The sequence below is a fragment of the Delphinus delphis genome, chromosome 3 (genome assembly GCF_949987515.2).
Source record: "Delphinus delphis chromosome 3, mDelDel1.2, whole genome shotgun sequence".
NCBI classification, from domain to species: domain Eukaryota; kingdom Metazoa; phylum Chordata; class Mammalia; order Artiodactyla; family Delphinidae; genus Delphinus; species Delphinus delphis.
In genome coordinates, this window is record NC_082685.1 from 146516744 (window position 1) to 146542158 (window position 25415).

Sequence of the window (25415 nt, forward strand, 5' to 3'; positions counted from 1 at the left end):
CTGTCAGTGACTCCCTCTGGTTCCTGCGTCGTTCTTCCCTGGGGCCAGGGTAGCCATTTTTTCATTCTCTTTAAGTTGGCGATCCCACCCTCTCTTACTGTCATCGACCACCTTTCCCTTAGTCCCGAGGGGTCTTGGAGAGCGAGCGACAAGACCTCCCTCCTCCTCCTGTGGTCTCTCTGTGCTCCTTCATCTCCGACCCAGACCTCTGCCCAGGCTCTTGATCTCCTCTGCCCTGGATTTGTCTTCCGTCACTCTGCCCCTTCCTCGTGTATCTCCGGAGATTCTGCTCTCTTGAAGGCATTCTCAAGTCTCCCTCACCTGAAGAAGCCCTTCCTTAACAGTTGAGCGCGGGCTTGTTCTCCTTGCCTGCACTGCCTGTACTTCAGGACTGTACCGATTCTCTCTGCTTGCCTCTACCCCCTTTCCTCTTGCAGCAGGGCTTCTGCCTGCCCCCACTCTGCTGTTGACGCTCAGAGTCACTGAGCCTGGGTGGCCCCCGTTCTCCACACCGTCAGTCACTGTAGTTCTGGGTGAACCCCCCCCCCCCGCCTTTTTTGCCTTTTAAATTCCTATCTTGGCTTTGGAAACACGATGCTGTCTTGGTCCTCTTACCTCCTTAGTGGTTCCTTTCCTTCTTTCTTACGCTGCTTTCTAGCCTCCAATTGTAGAGGCTCCCCTAAAGCTCTTTGGCTCTATTAAGAGAGACACCTTAAGATGTACCAAGTAAGGTACAAGCTATTAGGTATAAAGTAAGCTGCAAGGGTATATTGAACACCATGGGTAATATAGCCAACGTTTTATAGTAACTATAAATGGAGTATAAGCTTTAAAAATTGTGACTCACTATATCGTACACCTGTAACTTATATGGTACATCAGCTATACTTCAATTTAAAAAAGACCAAAAAAAAAAGATCTACCAAATAATGAATAATGAAAAAAAATGATCTACCAAATAAACAGGATTATCACATTGATTCTTGTGTGTTGTCAAGTCATTCTTACTAAGAACCCTGTGGCTCTTTCTCAGACAGAAATTGTACATATTACAATAGGAGAAGACATATGTCTTTTGCTAAATTCCTGTGAGAAGTCTCTCTCGGACCAAGAATTTTGCTTGTTTTCTATTTACTGTTTCAAACAGCGAATGTAAGGGAATTGTCCCTTTGTGCCTCAGCTGGGAGGTGACAGTTGAGCCCCAAATAGGAAATGAGCTGTGGTTGAATGTCACCAAGAGCAGATTCTTTCTGCCCCAGGAGAGGAGATAAAAAGGCTTAAGAACACTTAACTTCCTAGAACGTGTCACGAGTCATGGATAAGAGTGTGTCCCCCCCATCTCAGAGTGAGCTGCACCCACCGGGGGGCAGGAGTGCCTGGGCGTGACGTTGGAAAAGGGGGTAAGAGGGAAGCAAGGGGCCCGCTGATTTGTCTCACTGTTCCAACACTTCCGTCTTGTTAGGATCTTACAGAGTCGGTGCTCTTTGGGCAGCTCCTGAAGCAGTTCTGCGTCCCTGTGGCCTCGCTCCGGGGTGGGCTCACGTCTCTTCCACTGAAGCTGGCAGGCAGCTCCTGTGTCCAGAGCTGCAGTCCTGCCTTCTTCTCCTAAGTCATAATCCTCATCTTGGGAGTCTCCTCAGTATCTTCACACAGATGTCCTGTGGGCACTAGGCACCCAGCATACCCAATACTGATTCATCATCTTCCCCTGAAACCCCAAACCGGTTCCTCTTTCTGACTTTCTAAGCGTAGTGCAGAATATCGCCTGGGTTTGCTGATCTCTGATCTCCAGCCCAGGATGCTGCTGGCACGCCAGTGTGTGGTCTCTACGGTGCAGATGACTGGCAAGAGGGGACCTCTCTGGGCAGCTGAAATCCTCCTGGTCTGCCTTTGAGCCAGGGCCCGAAGGCTTGGTCAGCAGAGCAGTGCTGGGCTTTCGCCACCGTTGAACCCTTAACCAGACCTTTATACGGGGCACAAAATCCACAGCCGTGCTCCCCGGCCCCAACCAATCTTCCCCTCTTCTCCATTACAGGCTCTCCTGGCAGGTTACTTTGCCCCCTAGTCAGTTCTAATCTCCTTGTGTTCCTATACAGCAGAGCAAACAAATGAAACTCCCACTGTATCCAGAAAAATGCCTAAACACTTGAATCAGTCACTTACGGGCATTCATATGATTTCTTTCTCTGTTGCCGTCCCTTTGTTGTTCATTGAAATCCCCTTCTCCTGTGGTTTGCCACATTCTACTTCCTATTATATTTGCAAATTTATTTCCCCTTTTAGGATATAAGCACCTTGAAGGTAGACGAAGTACCTTAGCCCTCTTTCCATCCTCTCACAACCTAATTCAGTGCCTTGCATGTACAAGTCTCTTACCAATGTATGTTGAATAACCAACTTCCCATGCTTTCTTGTGTGGACTTTCTCTAACGGTGGGAGCTGCCCCCTTTTGGCCATCCAAGTGGAGCAGGGCCTTGAGAAGTCACTGCTGCACTGTCTGTGCACCTTGGGGAAGTTATTCGGTCTCTCCAAGCCTCAGTTTCTTGTCGTTAGTGGGGATAATACTTATACCTGTCTCAGAGTGTGACTGTGAGAATTAAATGACTTAATTCATGTAAAATCCTGAGATAATGAGCTGCACTCCAGTGATCGTTTCTATCCTAATAATCCTAATAATGATGATGATGATGTTGTTGTTTTTATCATCATCATCCAGGTTCCCAGCACTAAAGCCAAGTCAAAAGGTAATGTTAGGCTATAAGCGAGTCTGAGTGTGACCACCTAGACCTGAGTTTCTGTTGTTGTTGTCTTTAAGACTAAATCAGCCTTTTTCATTATGAGTATAACACATTTATTCCTAGGCATAACAAAGTTGAATATATTCAGCTATTTCATATTGAAGGTGTACATTTCCCTGTATGAATTCAAATGCTAAGCTTACCTGTCCTCTGTTAGGTGGTTTACGTTACATCTGGAAAACCTTTATTCCCCTTTGCAGATATGGTGTTGGTCCTGCCACAGCGGATGTGCCCTTTTGAAAATGTCAGCACTGCCCAAAGAACAGGATGATGGCGTTTTACAAATCCAAAAGAACTTCTTGGATGGGTCGGTACTGTTGTACATTTTGTTATCGTTTAGTTAGCTCAGTTTTTGTCTTCCGAGAAGCAGGGAACAGTTCTTGGTAGTTGGTCCATTTCAGTTTACCTGCTGATAAAGCACTTCATGCTGGGGATACAGTTTAGAGTGGTCGTCTTTAATTTGAAAGGAGTGAGTGTAACATAATCATGAAGCACCTCAGCTGCATTGTTTTTAGAGGTGCACGATGCAGCATTTGGGGGAAGTGGCATGATTTCTGTAATGTTGACAGCTGTCAAATCTAGGTCAAGGTATATGTCACTGTGTTATGCTTTTCTGCTTTTCTGCATGTTTGAAAATTTTCAAAATTAAAAGTTTAAAAAAAACTAAGCTGGATGAATTTAAAAACAGAAAAGGAGTAGACTTTGGAGTTAAATTGCCTTGGTTCAAATCCTGGCTCTTCCAGGTGATAAACTTCATAATCTTGGGCCGGGTGGCTCTGCCCCTTGTTCCTGCATCCCCACCTCTGCTGGCTGGGAGCGGCAGCAGGCAGTAGTTGCCTCTTTGGGGAGGATTCAGTGGGAGCTCTTCACACAGACCTGGGCACCCAGGAAGTGCTCAGGAAAAACGAACTCTTTCTAACTCATGCCTGCTCTTCTAATCTCTTGTTACTTTTTGTTACCTAGAATTTATAAGACCATCCACAGGCCACCCTATGAAATTGTTAAAACTGAAGATCTGTCAAGCAACTTCCTATCCCTGCAGGAAATCCAGACGGCCTACTCTAAATTTAAACAGCTGTTTCTGATAGGTGAGAAGAATGCCGAGCAAAAACTTTCTGTCAGATGGGGAAAGACATGCCGCGTGGATCAGGTGAAAGTCGGTGCCATTCCCCTGGGTTCCTCATGGCTGTACACAGAGGTTCCCAGCCGTGAGGGCTGGTGTCACGGAGCGGAGGGGCCAGTCACCACGGGGCCAGCTGCCCTCGGTACACTTGCTGCCGCCATTTTGCTCCAGGCTCTTGCCCCACTGCGCCTTCTCAGGGCAGTGAACACAGAGCCACCGTCCTCCTCTCTTCCTTCCCCAGTGGTGAGCGTTGAGCTTCTCCCTTAAAAGTTGTAGAACTGTGCAGTACCTGTATTCACCGGCTATTTTGTAAAGTGAATCGTCTGTTTGTTTTCCTTAGTGGCTTATTAAATGGACTCCTCCCTCACCAAGTGGAAATATTTTATTTTTTTTCCAATTGAGCATATATATATATATTTTTTACAGTGTAAAAAACATTCAGTTAATCTGAAATGTGCAAAGTAGAAAATGAAATATGCCCATCCTAGCCACCACCACTTCCCTGCCCAGGCTGCCCAGTGTGAACAGTTCAGAACTTGAATCAGATTTAATCAAAGTCAGTCACCTGTTGATTCTCTTCACTCTTGAATGAGTGTTTACCCTCTGAGATTTGTCACACTTATAGGTAGCTTTTCCTAACTTTGACTTTTTAGCCTAGTGGTCTGATTTAGGATTTATTCATTCAGTCAGTCAACATTTGTTGAATTTCCATTATACACACTAACTATGCTAGGCATTGGAGATAAAGATGAATATGACACCAAGGGAAACAAGTGTGTACCTCTAATTAGAACACACTGTGCTGTGTGTTATAAAATAGGTTTATAAAAAGCAGGCACCTGGCGGAGAAGTAAGAAATTGCACTAGTTGATCCAGGACTGTGATTCTCCGCTTCTGTTTTCACCATCCAGTACTTTGCAGGGGTATCTGCCTTCTCAGTGATTTGAGTTTGCAACTCTGACATGCAGTAGACTTCTGTAAAATCCAGGGCTTCTGTATCAAGGTGGGTTGGGGGGATTGTGTCTGGCGTGCAAGGTAAACGTGTGTGTTTAGGATTCCAGCAGAAGCTAGCTCTTCCCTCAGGCCTCCTTGGCATTAGGACGTGGCCTGTTGCATCTTCCTCTTCTAAGAGCAGCAGCCTGGATGTCGACTCTTGTCTGCCTAAAGCATGTTACTCTCCTTGTTGAGTTACAGGGTGGACTGTGGCTTAGTATACAGATTGTAGGGCACTTTTTACTTGAGCAATGAAAGTCTATTTTTGACTACCACACCATTCCAGGGGTTTACAGTTCAAAAACAATTTCAGCTGAAGGTTTGAAATGCTGGATTCTCAGCCTAGTCTGGGGCAGCACCTCTGAACAGCACAGGTTTTACAGCAGAGGCACAGCAGCAAACAGTGCCTGACTTCTTTACTCTTTTTCCTTTTTTCAGATAATAGTACCGAATTTTGGGACACAGATATAAAATGGTTTTCCCTGCTGGAAAGTAGCAGCTGGCTTGACATAATCAGGTATTTCAAGGCGTTGTTTTGCTCATGAATTACACAGTTCTCTAAGCCAAAGTAGTAGAGCAGGACTTCCCTGGTGGCACAGTGGTTAAGAATCCACCTGCCAATGCAGGGGACACGGGTTCGAGAAGATCCCACATGCCGCGGAGCAACTAAGCTCATGCGCCACAACTACTGAGCCTGCACTCTAGAGCCCACGAGCCACAACTACTGAAGCCCGCGCGCCTAGAGCCTGTGCTCTGCAACAAGAGAAGCCACTGCAGTGAGAAGCCCGCGCACCACAACAAAGAGTAGCCCCCGCTCACCGCAATTGGAGAAAGCCCACGCTCAGCAATGAAGACCCAAGGCAGCCAGAAATTTTAAAAAAGTAGTAAAGCAACCTGACAAATAATTTAACTGTTTTCTATTTCACGGTTAAATATTCTTAGATCACATATTCTGTTCAGGGCTCAGCTGGCTTTTACATTCATTATTTATTATTTCTGTGCACATCTGATAAGAATTTACAGACATGCTACCTGTCCATACAGAGATCTGCTCCCTAGACTATAGACTAGGGATGGGAAGCCTACAAAAAAGGGGACGTGGCAACCCAGCTTTCTAATTGAGCAGCAGCGCTCACCCCCAGGGAGGAATCTGGGGATTGAGAAGGGGAGGGATGCTGAGTTTCTGGGTTTGTTTTTGTTTTTGGCCGAGACCAGGGATGGAACCCACACCCTTGCAGTGAAAGTGCGGAGTCCTAACCACTAGACCTCCAGGGAATTACCCGGATGCTGAGTTTTTTACTGAATACCTTTTTAGAAGAATTCTGTATCTTATATGTCTCTTACCTATTAAAATTTTTTTTTTACTGTCATTAATGCCAATTAGTTATTTTTCATTTCGGAGTTAAGTAGAGATTCTGAGAAAACAGAATTTTATTCCCTTTCCTACTTCCCATTTTGAATAGCTTCTGTCTGTTGCCCTTAAGTAGAGGAGAGGGCAAAGGGAGGCGCAAAACAGAAATGATGACGGGGTGAGAGCAGGGGAGACAACAGCTCCGAAGAGAAGACTCCTCCCTTGCACCTAGCTCGGCATCCTCTCTCACATCTGCCTGGGAGTTTGTGCAAAGGAGCCTCAGGCCTCCAAAAACTTTTTAACAAATAGGTTTTGAGGAGCCTGCTGCATGTCCTTAATTTGAATATATAATTGCAAGTATTGTGATGAATGTTATAAAATAAAAGGACCTTTCCTTCCATGGGGTGGGTAGAGGTGAGTGTCCCTAAGCCGGTGAAGAGCCCAGGGAGGCGCCACTGCTGCAGGGTTACCAGTGCAGAAGGCAGAGCTGCTGGCAGCGGCAACAGTCTCAAACGCAGCTGCGTCGAGAGAGACAAAGGGGTTTCAGGGCACACTAGGCCTTTCCAGCCACACCAACACATTTAGCCCATGACCTTGAGTTAACAAAATGGACCTGCAGCACAGCCTCCAGATGTGGGTCTTACTGGGACTCACCAACACACTCAGATACGAATTTGCAATAAGTATTGCTAGTTTAGGAATCACGTAGCAACATTTTTACATCCATTTTGGAAATCCCTTCTGAAAATTTTAAGTTTCTAATAAGCAGATGAGTGTCTTGTAGTATCTGAATAGCATGAATGATAATTTGTTTCTTTTTGGAGATCTTCAGCATGAAACAGTAAATGAGATAGAAAACTGAAGATCATGTCAGATGCCTCTAAATTTCTTATTGTTCATGATACTAAGCTCAGGAACTAATACCTGTTTTTCTTGCCTCTCTCCTATGTAGACGCTGCCTGAAAAAAGCAATAGAGATTATAGAATGTCTAGAAGCGCAAAACATGAACGTTCTTCTTTTAGGTAATATATTTAAAGCACAAAGGGTGGTTTCCTTTTTCCTTTACTTGGGATTCTGTTTCTGTATATAGAGATTTATGTAAGTGGAATTGTCTTGTAGAAGGAGGGAGCTGGTGTAGAAATCCTTCCATTCTTTTTACCCTGACCTTGGAATGCTCTGCTTTGGAGTTCATTGTTATAGTTTAAAAATAAATTCTTTCACTTGGAACTCGGCAGACCTATTCGCAGCCCAAGAAGGAATTGTTTGGTATCTTTACCAAAGCTCACATTTCCTCATATTTTGAGGTTTTGTTTTATATTAACTCAAAGTTAAAATCTTTGGATGATCGTTTTTGTATGAAGAGACCCATGGATGGTTTAATTGTTATTTTTACATCTTTGTGTCTGACAACTTCGTGCAGTTGCCACCACGATTGGTGTGGACCGCGATTCCCTTTTCTTCCGTGGACTTAACTTCCTGTACATGTGGACAGGATATACACACCCAGAATGTGTAAAAGAAGTGTAAACCTCATGCCACAAAGATTGTTGGTGGAATTGGTTAGATCTGAGCTAAAATATTATCTGCTGTTTTGAATATTTAAAGTTTCTTATAGCCCCATGCTTTACATTAAGTAGACTGTCCCATGCTTTCATCCCCTCAGGCTTTTATCATTTTTCTGACACTCTCCATGACTGCTAGAATTTAGCTTCTGTGAGCAGACTGGAAATGTGTCCACCTGTGATTTCTGTACCTTCTGACTTAAATTTTAATACATGCACTGAGCACCTCCCATGTACAGAGCTCTATGCCTCTGCCTTCTAGAAGTTTGAGAGAGCAGGCCTAAGGGTGTTATTGAAAAAGATCTAATTAACAACGGCAGAACAGAGTACTGAGTAACTGGTGAAAAGGAGGGATGAAGATTGGGGGGCTGAGAGGTGCAAGTACCCAGGGCCAGACTGCACCAATCCCAGAGTTGCGTAGAATGAAATGGGGATCTTTAGCGGGTGAGGCTGAGCTCTCCTCACTCCCCGAAGGACTGCTGAGTTGTACCTCTGAAGTCTCATTCTCTAGCTGCTCTTCCTAGGACTCGCATGTGTACTGTTAACACCCTTCATACGCAAGAAGGAAGATTCTCTTAAAAAATGAAACTTGTTTTGGAAGGTGATAGCACAAGAAAGACAAATATAAAAATCTGCTTCTTCTGAACCCATGTGTTCCCATTGTTTAGGCTTGTTTCCTGGAGGAGAAGTAGGAGCACAGTGTAAGCGTGGCTCTGTAGTGCTTCGTGACCCGGGGTTCAGGAGGAGAGTTTAACAGTGCAAACACCTCCCTACGTAGAATTCGTTCTGAAGTTTCTCTAAACCCATGGCTACCAGCACCATTGTCCTCGTGGACATTTTAAAATAGCACCTTGAGTTGCACTTCTTGTGTAAAGTAGAAACCACAGGGCTGTAGACCTTGACTTTTAGGACCTTAAAACTAAGACAAATGCACGGATGTAGATGTATGTTTTTATTTGCTGTGAGTCATTTATGGTGAACCGGGATGTGAGCAGAATTTTCATCGTGTGGTTTTGTACCGTGCACCCCAGGGGTGGGCACATGGCTTATACTTACTGTGGAGAGTTTCTCCTCTAGGCTAGGCAGAAAGAAGCGGGCCCCTCTGTGCTCCCAGACAGAAATGGAAAGAGCCGTAGAGCTGAGAATCAGAGCATTTTGGTGCAATCCAGGAATGCTACCCTTTCTCCGAAGCAGAGGTAGTGGAGGAAAGGTGGCTGAGAAGCAGTTTTGCCTTGGAACAATGAGTTCAGTGATGGAGACCCTGACACACCAGCTGGAAGGGTTTTGAACTTGGTCTGTGGAGCCCAGCGAGTGCCATGATGTATCTGATTGTGCCCTCATCGTGTAGCACATTTGGACCCCGCATTCTGACAGTGGGTTTGCCATGCTGCATTTATTCATCAGTAACCAATCCATCTTTAGTGCCAGTGTGTGCTGGAACCAGTGCCAGCCAGGCTAGAAGCTATTTGTCTCTCAATCTGAAAACATTACCGTTTTTTCCCCACTGGCCCTGGCCTTTGGAGAATTAGCGCTTGACCGTCAGTGGGAGGCGCTGGTGTTGAGGCCCCTGCTGTTACCTGTGCCTGTGCGAGCCCTCTGCAGCTCTTTAACACTTGGTACCCTCCTTCCTCTCCACGCTGCTGCTGGGCCTCCCTCCACCCCAGAGGAGAACGCTTCCGACCTCTGCTGCCTCGTTTCCTCTCTGGTGCAAGTGATGATGGACCCCCACTGTCGAACCAGGTTCGGTTTCCAGAGCCTTGTCCAGAAGGAGTGGATCGTGGGCGGACACTGCTTCCTGGACCGCTGCAACCATCTACGTCAGAGTGACAAGGAGGAGGTGAGTGTCCCCATCACAGACCCGGCAGCCATGGGGAAGCAGAGCCCCGTCTCTTCATTCATCTGTCTTCCGACCGAGGGCTCCTGCCTGCAAAGTGCTCGCCTTTTAGGGGCTTGTCAGGAAGGCTGAGGTCAGTGCACTGCTAGATGCCTTTCAATGCTTGAAACACTATTGAAACTCTTCCCAGGGGAGAGGGGTGTTTATTAACAGGTGTGTTCAGAGTCTTCTCTTCTAAATTGTGTACCCCAGGGGGCTATTATATTTCATGGTGGAAGTAATACTGATTTGTAAAACTTAAATAAAAATGAACTCAGTGAGAGAGACTCCCACAGTTTCTGTTAATTTAGTCTTTGCAAAAAAAAAATGAACATTTAGGGTACAAGTTTCCTACAGAAAATACATAATAACGCAAAGTAAATTTTCCTTGCAGTAAACCCTTTCAAAATAAAGCACAGGGTTATGTGAATGCTATCCAGTACCAAGGCCTTCGCCATGGTAGCTGCAGGTCTGGGCCTCCGAATTCAAGCACTGGAGAGTTAGTGTTACAGTTCAGTTAGTGAAAATGAGCCCCCCAGGTTGGGGTGTACTTGTCTAGGTTACAGCGGTGCAAACTCCTTTGGCTGCATTATTAACGACTGTGGAAAGAAAAATGAAAACAGGTGAACTTTAATTAGATCACCTGCAGAGGTAACGTATGCTAGCAGGGCGACTGGTGGTTTTTCTTACCCCAGGTAATAAGCACGTCTGTCTGCGGTGCTGGACAGCTTGACACAGTGGCTGTGGAAACAGAGACGTGGCTCTTGCCCATAAGGGCTTGGTGTGTCCTGGGAGACCCAGCCCCCTCTCACTAGGCCTGCAGTTTCTTTCAGGACAGTTCTGTACTCATCCGTGTCCCATTGGGCTGAATGGACATCACCATCTTTCAGTCTTGAAAGGGACCTTGCGTTTCTGAGATACTAATTTGAAAGGTTAATGGGACTCAAATAACATGACGGGCAGAAAGAGCTGATACTGTGTGGGGAAGAGTGTGCTTTTGTATATCTCGTATAGTTTGTATATCTTGAGAAAAGGGGGACTGACAGGCACCGTGTCTAGTGGAGCAAGAGCCCGAGAGCAGATCAGGTCTGTTTACCCAGTGTTGGGAGGAGTCACCCGTACTTTGTGAGCCCATTTCCCTGACTGTACAATGAGGTCCAAACATTTTACGCTCTATTTAAGTATGCTCTTGAACATAAAATGAGGTGTGAAATAAAGTTGCCCATGTAGACCTTTCTTTTCATCTCAACACTGACATACTGGAGTTTTGATAGAAAACTGGGTGGTCTGCTTTGTGATGTAATTGACACGGCACTGGACTTTGATTCAAGAGCTGGCTTCCGGGCTTCCCTGGTGGTGCAGTGGTTGAGAGTCTGCCTGCCTGATGCAGGGGACACGGGTTCGTGCCCCAGTCCGGGAAGATCCCACATGCCCGGAGCGGCTGGGCCCGTGAGCCATGGCCGCTGAGCCTGCGCGTCCGGAGCCTGTGCTCCGCAACGGGAGAGGCCGCAGCAGTGAGAGGCCCGCGTACTGCAAAAAAAAAAAAAAAAGAGCTGGCTTCCCAGCTCCCGCCTCTCAGGAGCTGTGTGTGAGACCTTGGCCAAGCTCGGGAAGGGAGAGACTGTGATGTGGCCTGTCCTGTCCACCTGACAGGGTCACTGGTGATTGGACGAGGAGCAGTTGGGGATGACAAGGCACCCTCGAAAACTCTCATCTCTGCTATTAGAGGGCTTGCCTCTGAAGCTAATAAAAGAGGCCATCGCTTAAAAAAGTGCATTTGTGAAAAACGTTAGAAACTCATTTTTGCTGCTTCTGCCTTCTCTCCCGTCCTCTTTCTCTTCTGCGCCCTCATTGTCAGGGGTGTGGAGAAGGGAGTATCCACAGTATTTGAAGTAATTGAGTAGTATTTCTTTGTAACACAGTGCTACTAATGAGAAGAGTGGAATTCTTCTGTGGGGAACAGCATTTCATTTGTTGAGGTTCAGAGCTAGTGTTCCCTGTTACCAGGATCAGTTGCAAGTGCTCCTCTGTCAGTGCTGATTGACAAGGAGATTTTTACATCATCTCAGGAATGTCTTTCACGCAGAGAGGTCCTGCCAAGTCCTGATGTTAATCCACGGGTGTGTGGTTTCAGTTGACCATATTTATCGCTGGTAATGGGATGGAGTTGAGAATGTGAATCGCCTGGAATGTGTTTCCCAGAGAATATAGTGCCCGGGAGAGGTTATTCCCCAGCTGTCGAGGTGGCTGCCCCGAACCCAGGACCGCCGGTGCCCCTCAGTCACGTGTATCTCGTTTTCACGTAGGTTCCCGTGTTCCTGCTCTTCTTAGACTGTGTCTGGCAGCTGGTGCACCAGCATCCCCCAGCGTTTGAGTTCACGGAGACGTACCTGACCGTTTTGTCAGATAGCCTGTACATACCTATCTTTAGCACCTTCTTCTTCAATTCGCCTCATCAGAAAGATACAAACATGGTAAGAGTCCCTCTTAGGAACCTGTGTATTGAAGAAGCCATGTCTCACAGGTAGGGTGCAAGAAGATTGATGATAAAAATGATCATTTTGTAACAGTGATTATATGCTGGGCCCTGTTCTGAGTGCTTTCCGGGTATTGATATTTAATCGTCAAGCACCCTGTGGGTCTGAATTATTATTATCCCTGAGGAGCTGAGGCACTGAGACAGTGAGTAACTCGCCCCGGGTCACATGGTAAATATTGGAGCCGGGAGCAAGTGTCAGAGCCAGGAATGAAGCAGATTAAAAGTTGTCTTTGTGAACAGGTCAGATGCCTGCTCTTCCACTCGCCCGATGCCTGGAGTGACTCTGAAGAGAGCTGTGGCGGAGCAGGGAAGCTAGGCTTTCACTTTCCGTCTTAAACGTCTTTAGTCTCCCTTGAGGCCGCGCTCCCAGGGCCTTAAGTCTGCGCCATCGGTGCTCTGACCGGCCCTCTGGGGGCCTCGGGGTTTGCTGGAGCTGGCCCTCCAGTGGGATTTTACCAGGCTCCACTCACACAGTCTCGCTGCTCACCAGCTTCGTGACCTCAGGCGGTCACTTCCATTTTCTGAGCCTCAGTTTCCCCAAAGGTGAATTGGAAAACTAGGAGTGACCTCACAAGGGTGCTGTCCTGGGAGACCGCGGCTGGCATGCGGCCCGCTGGGAGCAGCGCGTCCTGCCCCTCCCCACGCGGAGCTGTTAGCGCAGTGAGCAGCCCCTGGAAGGCTGGCTCTCAGGGCAGGCGGGGCGTGCCTTCCTGGGGCCCGTCTCCAGCGCCGTGTTTGCTTTCCTCAGCCCCGCTGGAAGCGCCGTGACCTGTGCTTGTTTTGGCAGGGCCGGGAAGGCCAGGGTGCACAAAGCAAGCCTTTGAATCTCCTCACCGTGTGGGACTGGTCTGTGCAGTTCGAACCCAAAGCCCAGACGTTGCTCAAAAACCCTCTTTACGTGGAAAAGCCAAAACTGGACAAAGGCCAGCGGAAAGGAACGCATTTCAAAGTAAGATGTGCACATGTCTAACCCCCTTCGTCTGCGCAGAGATCCCCATGTCTGTAAGGATGAGAGATACACGGACACAGTCTGCAGTCGAGATCGTGACGGGCAGATTGTCAGGGCCCCCGAGAATCCTTTGCCTTCAGCAGGCCAGCGTCTGTCCTGATGAGACGTAGCCATTAGCTGAGTGTCGCCGGGGCTGCTGCGTGGAGTCGAGCATCTCGCCCCTGCCCGCGTGCGGTTGGTAGAGTAGAGGGGATGGCGATCACGGTGTGGGCTCTACTGTGCCATCTGTACCGGTTCACATCTTTAATAGCCAGGCCTCTCTTCACGCTAACAATGGTGTTTGCGACTAACGTGTTCTGTCAGGGGCCACAAAGTCTCTGGCACAACTTCCCGCATGCTGTTGGAGCTCGAAAACAGCCACAGACGCCCCGTAAGCAGACAGGCCTGGCTGTGTTCCAGTATTTACAAAAGCAGGCACCAGGCCAGATTGGGCCCGCGGGCTGTTGTTTGCAGACCTGGGCTGAAAACGACAGGCATCAAATTATTTGGGCCTCCCTTTAGATATTTGTTCCTGACCTTACTAGTTATTAACCCCGACGCTCCCTGGGTGATGCGTGATTTACATGGCATTTCCCGTTCAGTCTCCTGACCTGGACCCCCTGCCAGCCCCCTGACCCCATGAAAGGGAGAGCGGGGTGGCCAGTGGTGGCCAGTCACAAGTCGGTGCGCGTCACTGCCTTCTCCACCGCCATCCTTCTGATCCCGCCATCCCACGGGGCTCCTGGGAGCCCAGCCCGTCCTGCTGTGGGAGCTGGCTCCGTTCTAAAGGGGCTTGGGGACCCAGGTGAGCCAAAGCCAGCACTCGCAGAAGGCACAGCTGCTGGATAACTTAGAGCTGATGCTTCGCCCTTCAAGGGTCCTCAAGCCCAGGCTGGGTGTTTGCCCTCCTGGCTCAACCTCTTTCCTGTCTGTTGGGCCAGAACTGCCCTGCGCTCCAGAGCAGTTTGGCCGGAGGTCAGTTTTTGTCAGCGTGCTGTGCCCCCTGGTGGCCGCACACACACTTCCCGCCTGGTCAGGATTGCAGAGCTGCTCCAGGCCCTCAGAGACTCAGAGACGGAAGGGAGAAAATAAAAGCTCCACTCGGTAAGACTAGAGTCCATTTCTCTGCCCAGGCCCCGTTGTTCTAAGTGTCCCTTCTTGTAGATGGGAGCAGAGGACCTAGGTTCCAGGAGCTGGCCAGTGGGAGAGACTTAAGCTGCAGGGTTGGGGCATCTCGGCTTGTACTAGCTAATGCAGAGCTGGCGCTGGGCCAACGAGGACCTGTGAAGCCGTTTGGTGAGGCATCTGGGCGTCAGGCTCGGGGCCTCTTGTTGAGTGGACAGGTGACCTTGGAGTAGTTCTGTAGAGACCAAAGAGCCGTGGCCGGCCAGCACGATGCACTGCCCTGGGAATTACCACTCGTGACCACGGGGTCCACTCAGGTGTGGGGTCCCAGCCTCAGCCCTAGGCCTTGACCAGGCTCTGGGGGCACAGTGCTGTTCACACCTGGCCTGTCTGGAACGCTCCGTTCACTTAGGGCTTCAGAGAGGGGCTTGCAAGACAAGGAGAGCTCTGTTAAGAGTCCAGGCTCTGGAGCCAGACTGTGGTCGTGAAACCACGTCTGGCACTTGGTAGCTGGGGCCTTTGCAGTTACTTAACCTCTGTGCCTTAGTTTTCTCATCTGTAAAATGGGGGCAGTAATAGTGACTTTGAGAACTGGGTAAGTGGTTGCACGTTAAGCGCTGAGCACAGAACCCGGTAGGCAGTGAACACTCTGTGGCTGTTAGGTTCCACCTGCTTCCCCTGATCCCTGACTCACCTGGATCACTGGAGAGAAGAGGCCGGCCCCCGACTCCTGGCCTTCGGCTCTCCTGCCCCCAGATGGAAAGTCAAAAATCCTGGTCATCTCTGACTTGGGGTATTGTGAATGGTTTTGCTTTCTACTTTGTATTTTTATTGTTGTTCTACATTCCATAATAAGGAAATATTTTTTATAAGGAAGAACCACTGGCAGGAGCATGTTAGAGAGTTAGGAGGCTAGCCCCAGAATGAAACTTCTATCTATTCTGATTTCAAATGGATACCTCAGGGGCAGAAGAGCTGGAGAGAAACAGCTTCTCCTCAGCTTTTTACCTTCTCCTTTGGGCACCAGGGGTCCCTCGTAACTGTCTTGACCATCTTCACAGCCCTTTCGCAGTGCATCCCCAAACGCAACACGTTGCTTTGGCTGCAGGTGGAGTTACCGACGAGGGCAAAAGTGTAAATGCTCTCACGTTTTCTGCTCCGTGCAGCTCATCAGAGAGGCACATCCAGCCTGCTTAGCCAGTCCTCAGGTTTCTTTTGCTCCCGTCTGTCTCTGTCCAGAATCTTTTTGACTTAGGCTTGACCTCCCACTGGATGCCCAGTAGCCTACAAGTTAAGCCTACACATTATTTCAGTGGAGTGACAGGCTCTTCAGGTTGTCGGCAGCACTTCCTCACAGGTGGTGTTCAGACTATTGTGAAAGCGAACACTGTAAATTTCTCAAAGAAGAAACATATTGCTCCTTTCAAAAATGAATAGGCCTCATCCCCAAACTCCCCTAAATCATCATCAGCCTATCTTAACTTAAGCTTGTCCTTCACAAGTACTTAACGCCCCGCACCTGGTTTCACCCATTTGTTTATACACCCAGTGTGCACCTGACACGTGCATTGTGGCATAAACAAGAAACCCCTGCCCGCCGCTGCTTTCTCTCTGCGTGTGATAGCGTTGCAATGAACTTACGTTCACGGGGCAGTTCTGATATCTCATGACTTCTGTTAAAGCAGGATTCTGCCTTGATGGGAGCAGCTGTCACCGTGCTGTCCAGCTAACCAGAGATTTTTATTTGTGTTTTCTCTCAAAGCATCAACGACAACTTTCTTTGCCACTCACCCAATCTAAATCATCTCCCAAAAGAGGATTTTTCAGGGAAGAAACAGATCATTTAATTAAAAACCTTCTGGGCAAGAGAATTAGCAAACTGATTAATTCCTCTGAGGAGCTGCAGGACAACTTCCGAGAGTTCTACGACAGCTGGCGCAGCAAGCCCCCCAACTACCACGGGCTACTGCTGCCTCACATCGAGGGGCCAGAGATCAAAGTGTGGGCCCAGCGCTACTTGCGGTGGATTCCAGAGGCCCAAATCCTGGGTGGTGGCAGAGTGGCCACCCTGAGCAAACTCTTGGAGACGATGGAGGAAGTCCAGCGCCTACAGGAGAAAATCGAGGAGAGACACCACAGCCAGGAGGCCCTCCAGGCAGAGGCCGCCTCGCTGCTGAGGACCTCGGCCCGCCTGTCCTCCTTGTTCCCTTTTGCGCTGCTGCAGCGCCATTCCTCCAAGCCAGTCCTGCCCACCAGCGGGTGGAAAGCTCTGGGAGATGAAGAAGACTTGGCCAAGCGAGAAGATGAGTTTGTGGATCTAGGGGATGTGTGACTGGTCTGCTCAGTGGAGGTAAGAGAGGCGTGTCACAGGCTGAGGCAGGAGCCAGACACGTCTGCTGTCTGCATCGGGCTGTCACGCTGAAGCTGACTGCTGGGAGGAAGCCTGGGCCTTCAGGAAAAGAGCTGGTCCTCATTTCCCTCTCCAACCCCCATGATTCTGAAAGACTATGCAATTAAAACCATAGCTCTAGTATTATTAGTGGAAAGGAGTTACTGCTTGACCCATAATACAACTGTGGCCAGTGTCTTCTGCATTAGTATCATACAGACCCTGCGGTAGCTGGTTTACTACTTAGAAAGGGCCTTGGTAAGATGTGCTTGGACTCCATACTGTCTTCAGATCTTTGCTGTGCCAGCGTGATTTATCCAGTCGTCGGGAGTAGTAAGTGTCTCTCTAGCCCATCTCGGCTTGGAACAAGTCCAACTTTACCTGATGTGTGTGTGGCAAGTTGAGAGATTCAAACAGAGGCGTTTAGATGTATGGCCTTCACTTCCAAACCTTAGCGTCTTTCCTTTCTGCGTCCTCTTGCCACGCGTGTCACCATCCTGATGTTTCCGAGCATCCTCAGGCTGTGTCACTTTATGTGGGACGGGGGACTGGCTCGGGGGCCGGCAGCCCCGGGTCCCCCGCCTGCTCTGTACCACTCGCCACTGCCCCTGCACGCTGCCCACCTTGGTGCACGTGGTCCCGGGATCTTGCTGCTAAACCTTTTGGGCAAACTGGGGGACTCCCTTTGGTTTGCCCAGAAGAGCTTCCACTTTTCTGGAGGCGTGCAGTGTTTGAAAGCAGTTGCTTTGCCTTTTCCTAATAGCACGCCGGGGCGTCAAGCGTCTGTGCCCGCCGTCCTCAGGACGGTTTCCCCAGATTCTGTTACCTTATAGACTGATGAGTAGGATCGCTGTTGAGCGTAGCTTTCATAGGGAAGCGGTCAAGCAGAAATATCAGAAGTGATGGTGATCACATAGTACCTCAGCGATTTAAAAAGCCATAGAAGAAACTTGACTATGCCTGGTAACCTTCCTGGATCTGCTGTCTAAATGATATATATTTTTTAAATGCAGGAAAGTACACTTTGTAAGGACCAGTTTTTTCATTCTCCATGGAACCCTGTTCAATTCCACAAAAGGAAGGGGAAAGAAATTATCTCGCATTAGAATGTTTCCTATCGAAAGTTTGCCTTTTATATCCATTCGTTCTCCAGTGTAGATCCCAATTTGAATATTGTCTGTTTAGAAAAACTTTCAGTTGCTTAAGGGCAATAAGAAATTTTGAAACTATTGACAAAGAGGAGTTTCTCGGTTTGCACTGAATCGTCTTTTGTACACACAAGAAATTGCTTTGCAGTCCTCCCCGCACCATGACAGTGGAGATTGAGGGGAGGGTAGGATTCATGCATCTGGGGCCAAACACATGCCCAGTCTTGGTTGCCTTAAGAGTCTCACGAGTAAGGTCAGTGTTGGGCTTGCAGTGGGGATTTTAAAATGACCCTAGTTCGTTGGCTACCTTCTTGTACGTTCTGTGGGCCTTCTTAAACTAGCACTAACCTCCCTTGTCTGCCCCACTGCCTCCCAGGTACACTATGGAGCTAACTAGTTTTGTTACCATATTATAATGGGAATATTTATACAGTAGCCTCTTCAGTCTTAAGATCTTAGTAATTTTCATTCCAAAAATGCCTGGTGTGATGCTTTACACTCCATAAGGTATGGTTTAAAGGCACAAGGTCACGGCCCCTGTCATAGTGGTTGAATGTGCATTGAAATATTTTTCTATGATTTTTTTTTTTATAAAATTACGATAGAAAAATAAGCTGTTGTAACACGTAAGGTCATGACAGTTTATGTATTTATATTTGAAATCAGATTTCTATAAAGCCGTATTTGTGTACAGGATTCTCAGTGGGTTTAGATATTGTGACGTTTTTATTCAAGATTGAGATGTGGATTATGCTTACCAGTAAAAGCTGAAATGAGACCATTTACTTTGTCTGAAATGCTGCACTGTGCACGTTTGGAAATGTACATTAACTTCCTGTATGTAATATCTTGAGTTTGTTTATACCTCCAAGTTTTTACACTGAAGATAAATTAGCTTTAATTACATTCAAAACGTTTTTTAAAAAAGGGAATAAGCTGTTGGGCTAAATCTGTATAAATGTGCTTTTTATTTTCTGGATGTACAATGAGAGTTTATACTTGTATTTCACTGCATCATATCCGATTGCAGAAATTAAAGCACAATTTACAATACTGTATTTGCTGTGGTGGATATAACATGGAATAATTACTTTCATTTAGTCAGTGTGTGTGTGTCTGTGGGTGGTCGATTGGTTGGTGGGTGGGTGGGAAACCAATAACCAAATAAAGATTTGGAATTTCAGGAGGAGATAAAATCCTGTGACGAAAAATAAAATAGGGTAGGAGCCCTACAGGGTGAGTAAAGGGAAAAGGTTTTTTTAGTCCCTGGAATTAAATATCACTGCCTCTTTGCTTTTGTGGGGATGTGTAAAATGATGATTCTGTTACTTTGTGGCTGGAAGGGATCTGAGTTCAGTTAAACCATGGAAGAGAGAAGCCTTCGCTTTTCCTCCCAGAGAGGATAAGCACGCTGGCCTGGCTGTGATGGTGTGTACAAGTAGGATTTTGTTCCTCATTCGCCAGTTTAGCGTTTACTAGATTGAGACCTGTGACTTGTGGTGGTTGGGAAGTTCCTCCCTCCTCTGCCCTTTCCTGCCCGTGGCCCTCTCCCTCTCCATAGCCCTGCTCTGCTTGCCCTTCCCCTGCTGTCGGCCAGGTCCAGCCTCCTGTGCGGCAGAGCTGACTCTGAGCCATCCCTGGAACTTTATAAGCCCTCACTGCTGCCCCACTCCCCCCTCCCTGGCCAGTTCTTTGATACTTGTATTAAACTCCCAAGTATTTAGCAGTTCTGGCTCTACAGGCTCGCAGACTCCAGTCCTGTTTTCCACATTTGTTAACCAGCTCTTGGACTTGGGATGACTCGGCTGTCTCTCTCTCCGGGTTTTACTTGTTCCTTGGTTTCCAGGTGAGGGTCGGGGAGGGACCGGAGGGCAGGGGAGGGGAAGAGTGGGGCATTTTCCATCCAGTGTGAAACAGGACTGTGGGGAGAGGTGGCTCCCGTTGATAACAGACTCCTGGCTCGCCTGCCTTCGTGTCACCTCCTGTCCTGGAAGGTGAGTCGAGGGGCAGAGGGAGCCTGGACTCCAGCCTGATTTCCCAGCCCCTCCAATGGTTGTGGTCAACGTTGCTCAACAGGAGGAGAGGCTCCTCAGCTGTGCTTGTGCCCCCCTGGGCTCTAGAGCATTGGTGGAGCCCGCCCTGGGGCAGGACCACTGCAGGGACAGGGCCTGTAGTGACACAGCCTTCCACGTTGACCCTTCCAGCAACCTCCCCCAAACACACATACACTCTCTCGCCCTTAAAAATATTAGATGGGGATGGGAGACGCAAGACCCTGTTTGTGCCGTGGGCTCCAGTGAAACCAGGGATCGTCCAAGGGCTTACACAGGAGAATGTTGACAACCAAGCTGGCCACTGGTAATATAAAATAAGTGGTGAAATGTCATTTATATATTGAACAGGAAAGTAATTTGTTAGAGTGATGGTTCTGTATCTTTAAAAACACAGACATCTTGGTCTCTTTTGTGGTTCAGGCCCAGGTTCTTTTAAATTCTTTCGTTTTTAAACCTCCTATTACACCGTCTGCCTTTAGCAGTTTAAGGATATGAAGTGTATAACCATATGGAAATATACACAGTAAGCTTTTGGCTTTCTTTTAGAAGAATCCAGTTTTGCTAGCCAGTCCAGCTTTTGTTAATAGTTGTTTGTTTTTTTTCTTTTAAATTTAGATTTGCATATTAGTTTTATGGAAGGCTGTGTGGCTTTTTTGTTTTTAGTCCCAGTCATTTTCCAAATGATCATCTTCACAGATGTTGGGGCCAGGCGAATGCAGGGCTTGCTTATCGCCAGCGCTGAAAGGGCACAGCGCGTGCCATTCGTGGGCTGGGAAGGAATGCTGAGGGGCCGCATTTCATCCCTCAGACTGACCTGAGGACCTCGGCCTGGAATGCACTGCGGTGCCTCAGGGAGAGTTGGACACAGCCCAAGCCAAACTACCTAGGATGAAAAGCAGTAGTTTTTCTGGGCTGAGGGTAGAGGTATGGGGACAGGGCTGGGCTGGGAAGGGGGCCCGAGGGCTTGTTCTGGAATGATGGTAGCATTCTACATCTTGATCAGCGTTTGGCTTGTACAGGTGTGTGCCAAAACTCGGTGAAAGTACATCTAAGCTGTGTTTCACTGTATTTAAATTGTACATTAAAAGAAAACTAGGCAAATATTGAACTCTGGTTGATGATACTGCCACCAAATTGTTTAGGGGGAAATGCTCTCTTGTCTGCATTTTACTTTGAATGGCACCAACAGTAAGAGGGATTAATGGTTGGGTAGAGGGACGGACATGGCTGGATATGTGATGAAGCAAGTATTAGCAAAATGTCAGTGATGTGATCTCGAGCTGGGTGTGTGGGAGTATGAGTATCCACAAAATTCCTTAAAGTTTGCTATGTTTGGAAGTTTTTACAATAAAATATTGGAAACATTTTTAAATAAACCCTTCAAGAGTTAATTCTAAACAGATGGGAAAAAAAGTGCGTAGGAGTATATCCGTCTTTTATGGGAGAAGAGAAACCCTATCCTTATCAAACTACCTGGCCACCAGGAGGATATAATGGAACTCAGAGAAGGGACCAGAGTGTTCATGTTCTCCCTCCCTTACCTCCTCTGAGAATTTGACAGAGAAAGATGACTGCATCACAATTAGTGAGCAGTTAGTAGCTGTCACAGTACCTGCCCCCTTCTTCTGTTTCCATTGTCTCTCCGCCATCATTTTCTGTTGCCCGGATCATTATTCTAAACTCCATTTTCTCTGCTTTTGGTCCCTTCTCTCATGCTGCCCGTCAATCTTCCTAAAGTAGTCATGTGATTTTTTTTTGGCTTGAAAACATGTAATAGGTGCATTCATTAGAACTCTGGGTTGCAATATCTTAAGCCAAAAAGAGGGATTGTGTGTGTTTGAAGGTGTAAGTCAGAGATGCTGTTGGGTCTTGGTTCCTGAAGCCCATGTAGTCTTTTCCGAGTGTTCTTTGCTGCTTCTGCTCTGCACACCAGCTTTCTCGTCTTTCCAGTCGATGAAGTGGGATGAAACTCCCACAGTAACTCTGTTTTCAAGAGGCCAGTCAGATTGAACTGTAATCCTGGTCGTATTCCACATCCTGGGCAGAGAGTCTGGGCCAGCCAGCTGTGGGGCAGGGTCTTCCTGTGGGACTCGGGCCACTCCTACCAGCTCTGAGTGTGCTGGGCACATGCCTTCCCAGCACAGACCGTGACAGCTACTAACTGCTCACTAATCGTGTTGCAGTCATCTTTCTCTGTCAAATTCTCAAATTTTGTCACATTAGGAATGTCACAATTCTTTTTTTTTTGAATTTTATTCATTTTTATACAGCAAGTCCTTATTAGTTATCCATTTTATACATATTAGGGTATACATGTCAATCCCAATCTCCCAATTCATCCCACCCCCACCCCCACCCCACCACCACCACTTTCCCCCCTTGGTGTCCATATGTTCTCTACATCTGTGTTTCTGTTTCTGCCTTGCAAACCAGTTCATCTGTACCATTTTTCTAGGTTCCAAATATATGCATTAATACACGATATTTGTTTTTCTCTTCCTGACTTACTTCACTCTATGACAGCCTCTAGATCCATCCACGTCTCTACAAATGACCCAATTTCGTTCCTTTTTATGGCTGAGTAATATTCATTGTATATATATACCACATCTTTATCCATTCATCTGTCGATAGGCATTTAGGTTGCTTCCATGACCTAACTATTATAAATAGAGCTGCGATGAACATGTGGTACATGTGTCTTTCTGAATTATGGTTTTCTCTGGGTATATGCCCAGTAGTGGGATTGCTGGGTCATATGGTAATTCCGTTTTTAGTTTTTTAAGGAACCTCCCTACTCTTCTCCATATTGGCTGTATCAATGTACTTTCCCACCAACAGTGCAAGAGGGTTCCCTTTTCTCCACACCCTCTCCAGCATTTGTTGTTTATAGATTTTCTGATGATGCCCATTCTTACTGGTGTGAGGTGATACCTCACTGTAGTTTTGATTTGCATTTCTCTACTAATTAGTGATGTTGAGCAGCTTTTCATGTGCTTCTTGCCTATCTGTATGTCTTCTTCAGAGAAATATCTATTTAGGTCTTCTGCCTATTTTTGGATTGGGTTGTTTGTCTTTTTAATATTGACCTGCATGAGCTGTTTATATATTTTGGAGATTAATCCTTTGTCTGTTGATTTGTTTGCAGATACTTTCTCCCATTGTGAGGGTTGTCTTTTCTTCCTGTTTGTAGCTTCCTTTGCTTTGCAAAAGCTTTTAAGTTTCATTAGGTCCCATTTATTTATTTTTGTTTTTATTTCCATTACTCTGGGAGGTGGGTCAAAAAAGATCTTGCTGTGATTTAGGTCAAAGAGTGTTCTTCCTATGTTTGCCTCTGAGAGTTTTATAGTGTCTGGTCCTACATTTAGGTCTCTAATACATTTTGAATTTATTTTTGTGTATGGTGTTAGGATGTGTTCTAATTTCATTCTTTTACATATAGCTCTCCAGTTTTCCCAGCACCACTTATTGAAGAGACTGTCTTTTCTCCATTGTATACCCTTGCCTCCTTTGTCACAGATTAGTTGACCATAGGTGCGTGGGTTTATCTCTGGGCTTTCTGTCCTGTTCCATTGATCTATATTTCTGTTTTTGTTCCAGTACCATATTGTCTTGATTTCTGTAGCTTTGTAGTATAGTCTGAAGTCAGGGAGTCTGATTCCTCCAGCTCCAAAACTATGTTGAATAATAGTGGCGACAGTGGACATCCTTGTCTTGTTCCCGATCTTAGAGGAAATGCTTTCAGTTTTTCACCGTTGAGAATGATGTTTGCTGTGGGTTTGTCGTATATGGCCTTTATTATGTTTAGGTAGATTCCCTCTATGCCCACTTTCTGGAGAGTTTTTATCATAAATGGGTGTTGAATTTTGTCAAAAGCTTTTTCTGCATCTATTGAGATGATCATATGGTTTTTATTCTCCAATTTGTTAATATGGTGTATCACATTGATTGATTTGCATATACTGAAGAATCCTTGCATCCCTGGAAAAATCCCCCTTGTTCACGGTGTATGATCCTTTTAATGTGTTGTTGGATTCTGTTTGCTACTACTTTGTTGAGGACCTTTGCATCTATATTCATTAGTGATATTGGTTTGTAATTTTCTTTTTTTGTAGTATCTTTGTCTGGTTTTGGTATCAGGGTGATGGTGGCCTCATAGAATGAGTTCGGGAGTATTCCTTCTTCTGCAATTTTTTGGAAGAGTTTGAGAAGGATGGGTGTTAGCTCGTCTCTAAATGTTTGATGGAGTTCACCTGTGAAGCCATCTGGTCCTGGACTTTTGTTTGTTGGAAGATTTTTAATCACAGTTTTAATTTCATTACTTGTGATTGGTCTGTTCATATTTTCTATTTCTTCCTGGTTCAGTCTTGGAAGGTTATACCTTTCTAAGAGTTTGTCCATTTCTTCCAGGTTGTCCATTTTATTGGCATAGAGTTGCTTTTAGTAGTCTCTTATGATGCTTTGTATTTCTGCTGAGTCCGTTGTAACTTCTCCGTTTTCATTTCTAATTTTATTGATTTGAGTCCTCTCCCTTTGTTTTCTTGATGAGTCTGGCTAATGGTTTATCAATTTTGTTTATCTTCTCAAAGAACCAGCTTTTAGTTTTATTGATCTTTGCTATTGTTTTCTTTGTTTTTTATTTCATTTATTTCTGCTCTGATCTTTATGATTTCTTTCCTTCTACTAACTTTGGGTTTTGTTTGTTCTTCTTTCTCTAGTTCCTTTAGGTGTAACGTTAGATTGTTTATTTGAGATTTTTCTTGTTTCTTGAGGTAGGCTTGTATTGCTATAAACTTCCCTCTTAGAACTGCTTTTGCTGCATCCCAAAGGTTTTGGATCATCATGTTTTCATTGTCATTTGTCTCTAGGTATTTTTTGATTTCCTCTTTGATTTCTTCAGTGATCTCTTGGTTATGTAGTAACATATTGTTTAGCCTACATGTGTTTGTGTTGTTGTTGTTTTTTTCCCAGTAATTGATTTCTAATCTCATAACGTTGTGGTCGGAAAAGATGCTTGATATGATTTCAGTTTTCTTAAATTTACTGTGGCTTGATTTGTGACCCAAGATGTGATCTATCACGGAGAACGTTCCATGTGCACTTGAGAAGAAAGTGTAATCTGCTGTTTTGCATGGAATGTTCTATAAATATCAATTAAATCTATCTGGTCTATTGAGTCATTTAAAGCTTGTGTTTCCTTATAAATTTTTTTTCTGGATGATCTGTCCATTGGTGTAAGTGAGGTGTTAAAGTCCCCCAGTATTACTGTGTTTCTGTCGATTTCCTCTCTTATAGCTGTTAGCAGTTGCCTTATGTATTGAGGTACTCCTATGTTGGGTGCATATATATTTACAATTGTTATATCTTCTTCTTGGATTGATCCCTGATCATTATGTAGTGTTCTTCCTTGTCTCTTGTAACATTCTTTCTTTTAAAGTATATTTTATGTGATATAAGTATTGCTACTCCAG

General features: G+C 46.2%; 1 protein-coding gene across 1 annotated transcript in view; it reads left to right on the forward strand.

Moving 5' to 3' along the window:
* MTMR12 (myotubularin related protein 12) overlaps positions 1 to 18948 on the forward strand; it is a 65658-nt gene extending 46710 nt beyond the window's left edge. The window contains exons 9-16 of the mRNA XM_060009631.1: positions 2999 to 3105; positions 3762 to 3886; positions 5353 to 5431; positions 7218 to 7288; positions 9493 to 9665; positions 12008 to 12175; positions 13028 to 13189; positions 16116 to 18948. Coding sequence (XP_059865614.1) covers positions 2999 to 3105; positions 3762 to 3886; positions 5353 to 5431; positions 7218 to 7288; positions 9493 to 9665; positions 12008 to 12175; positions 13028 to 13189; positions 16116 to 16685 — 1455 coding nt within the window. The 3' untranslated portion in view covers positions 16686 to 18948. The remainder of the gene's footprint in view (positions 1 to 2998; positions 3106 to 3761; positions 3887 to 5352; positions 5432 to 7217; positions 7289 to 9492; positions 9666 to 12007; positions 12176 to 13027; positions 13190 to 16115) is intronic.
* Positions 18949 to 25415: the final 6467 nt, after the last annotated feature.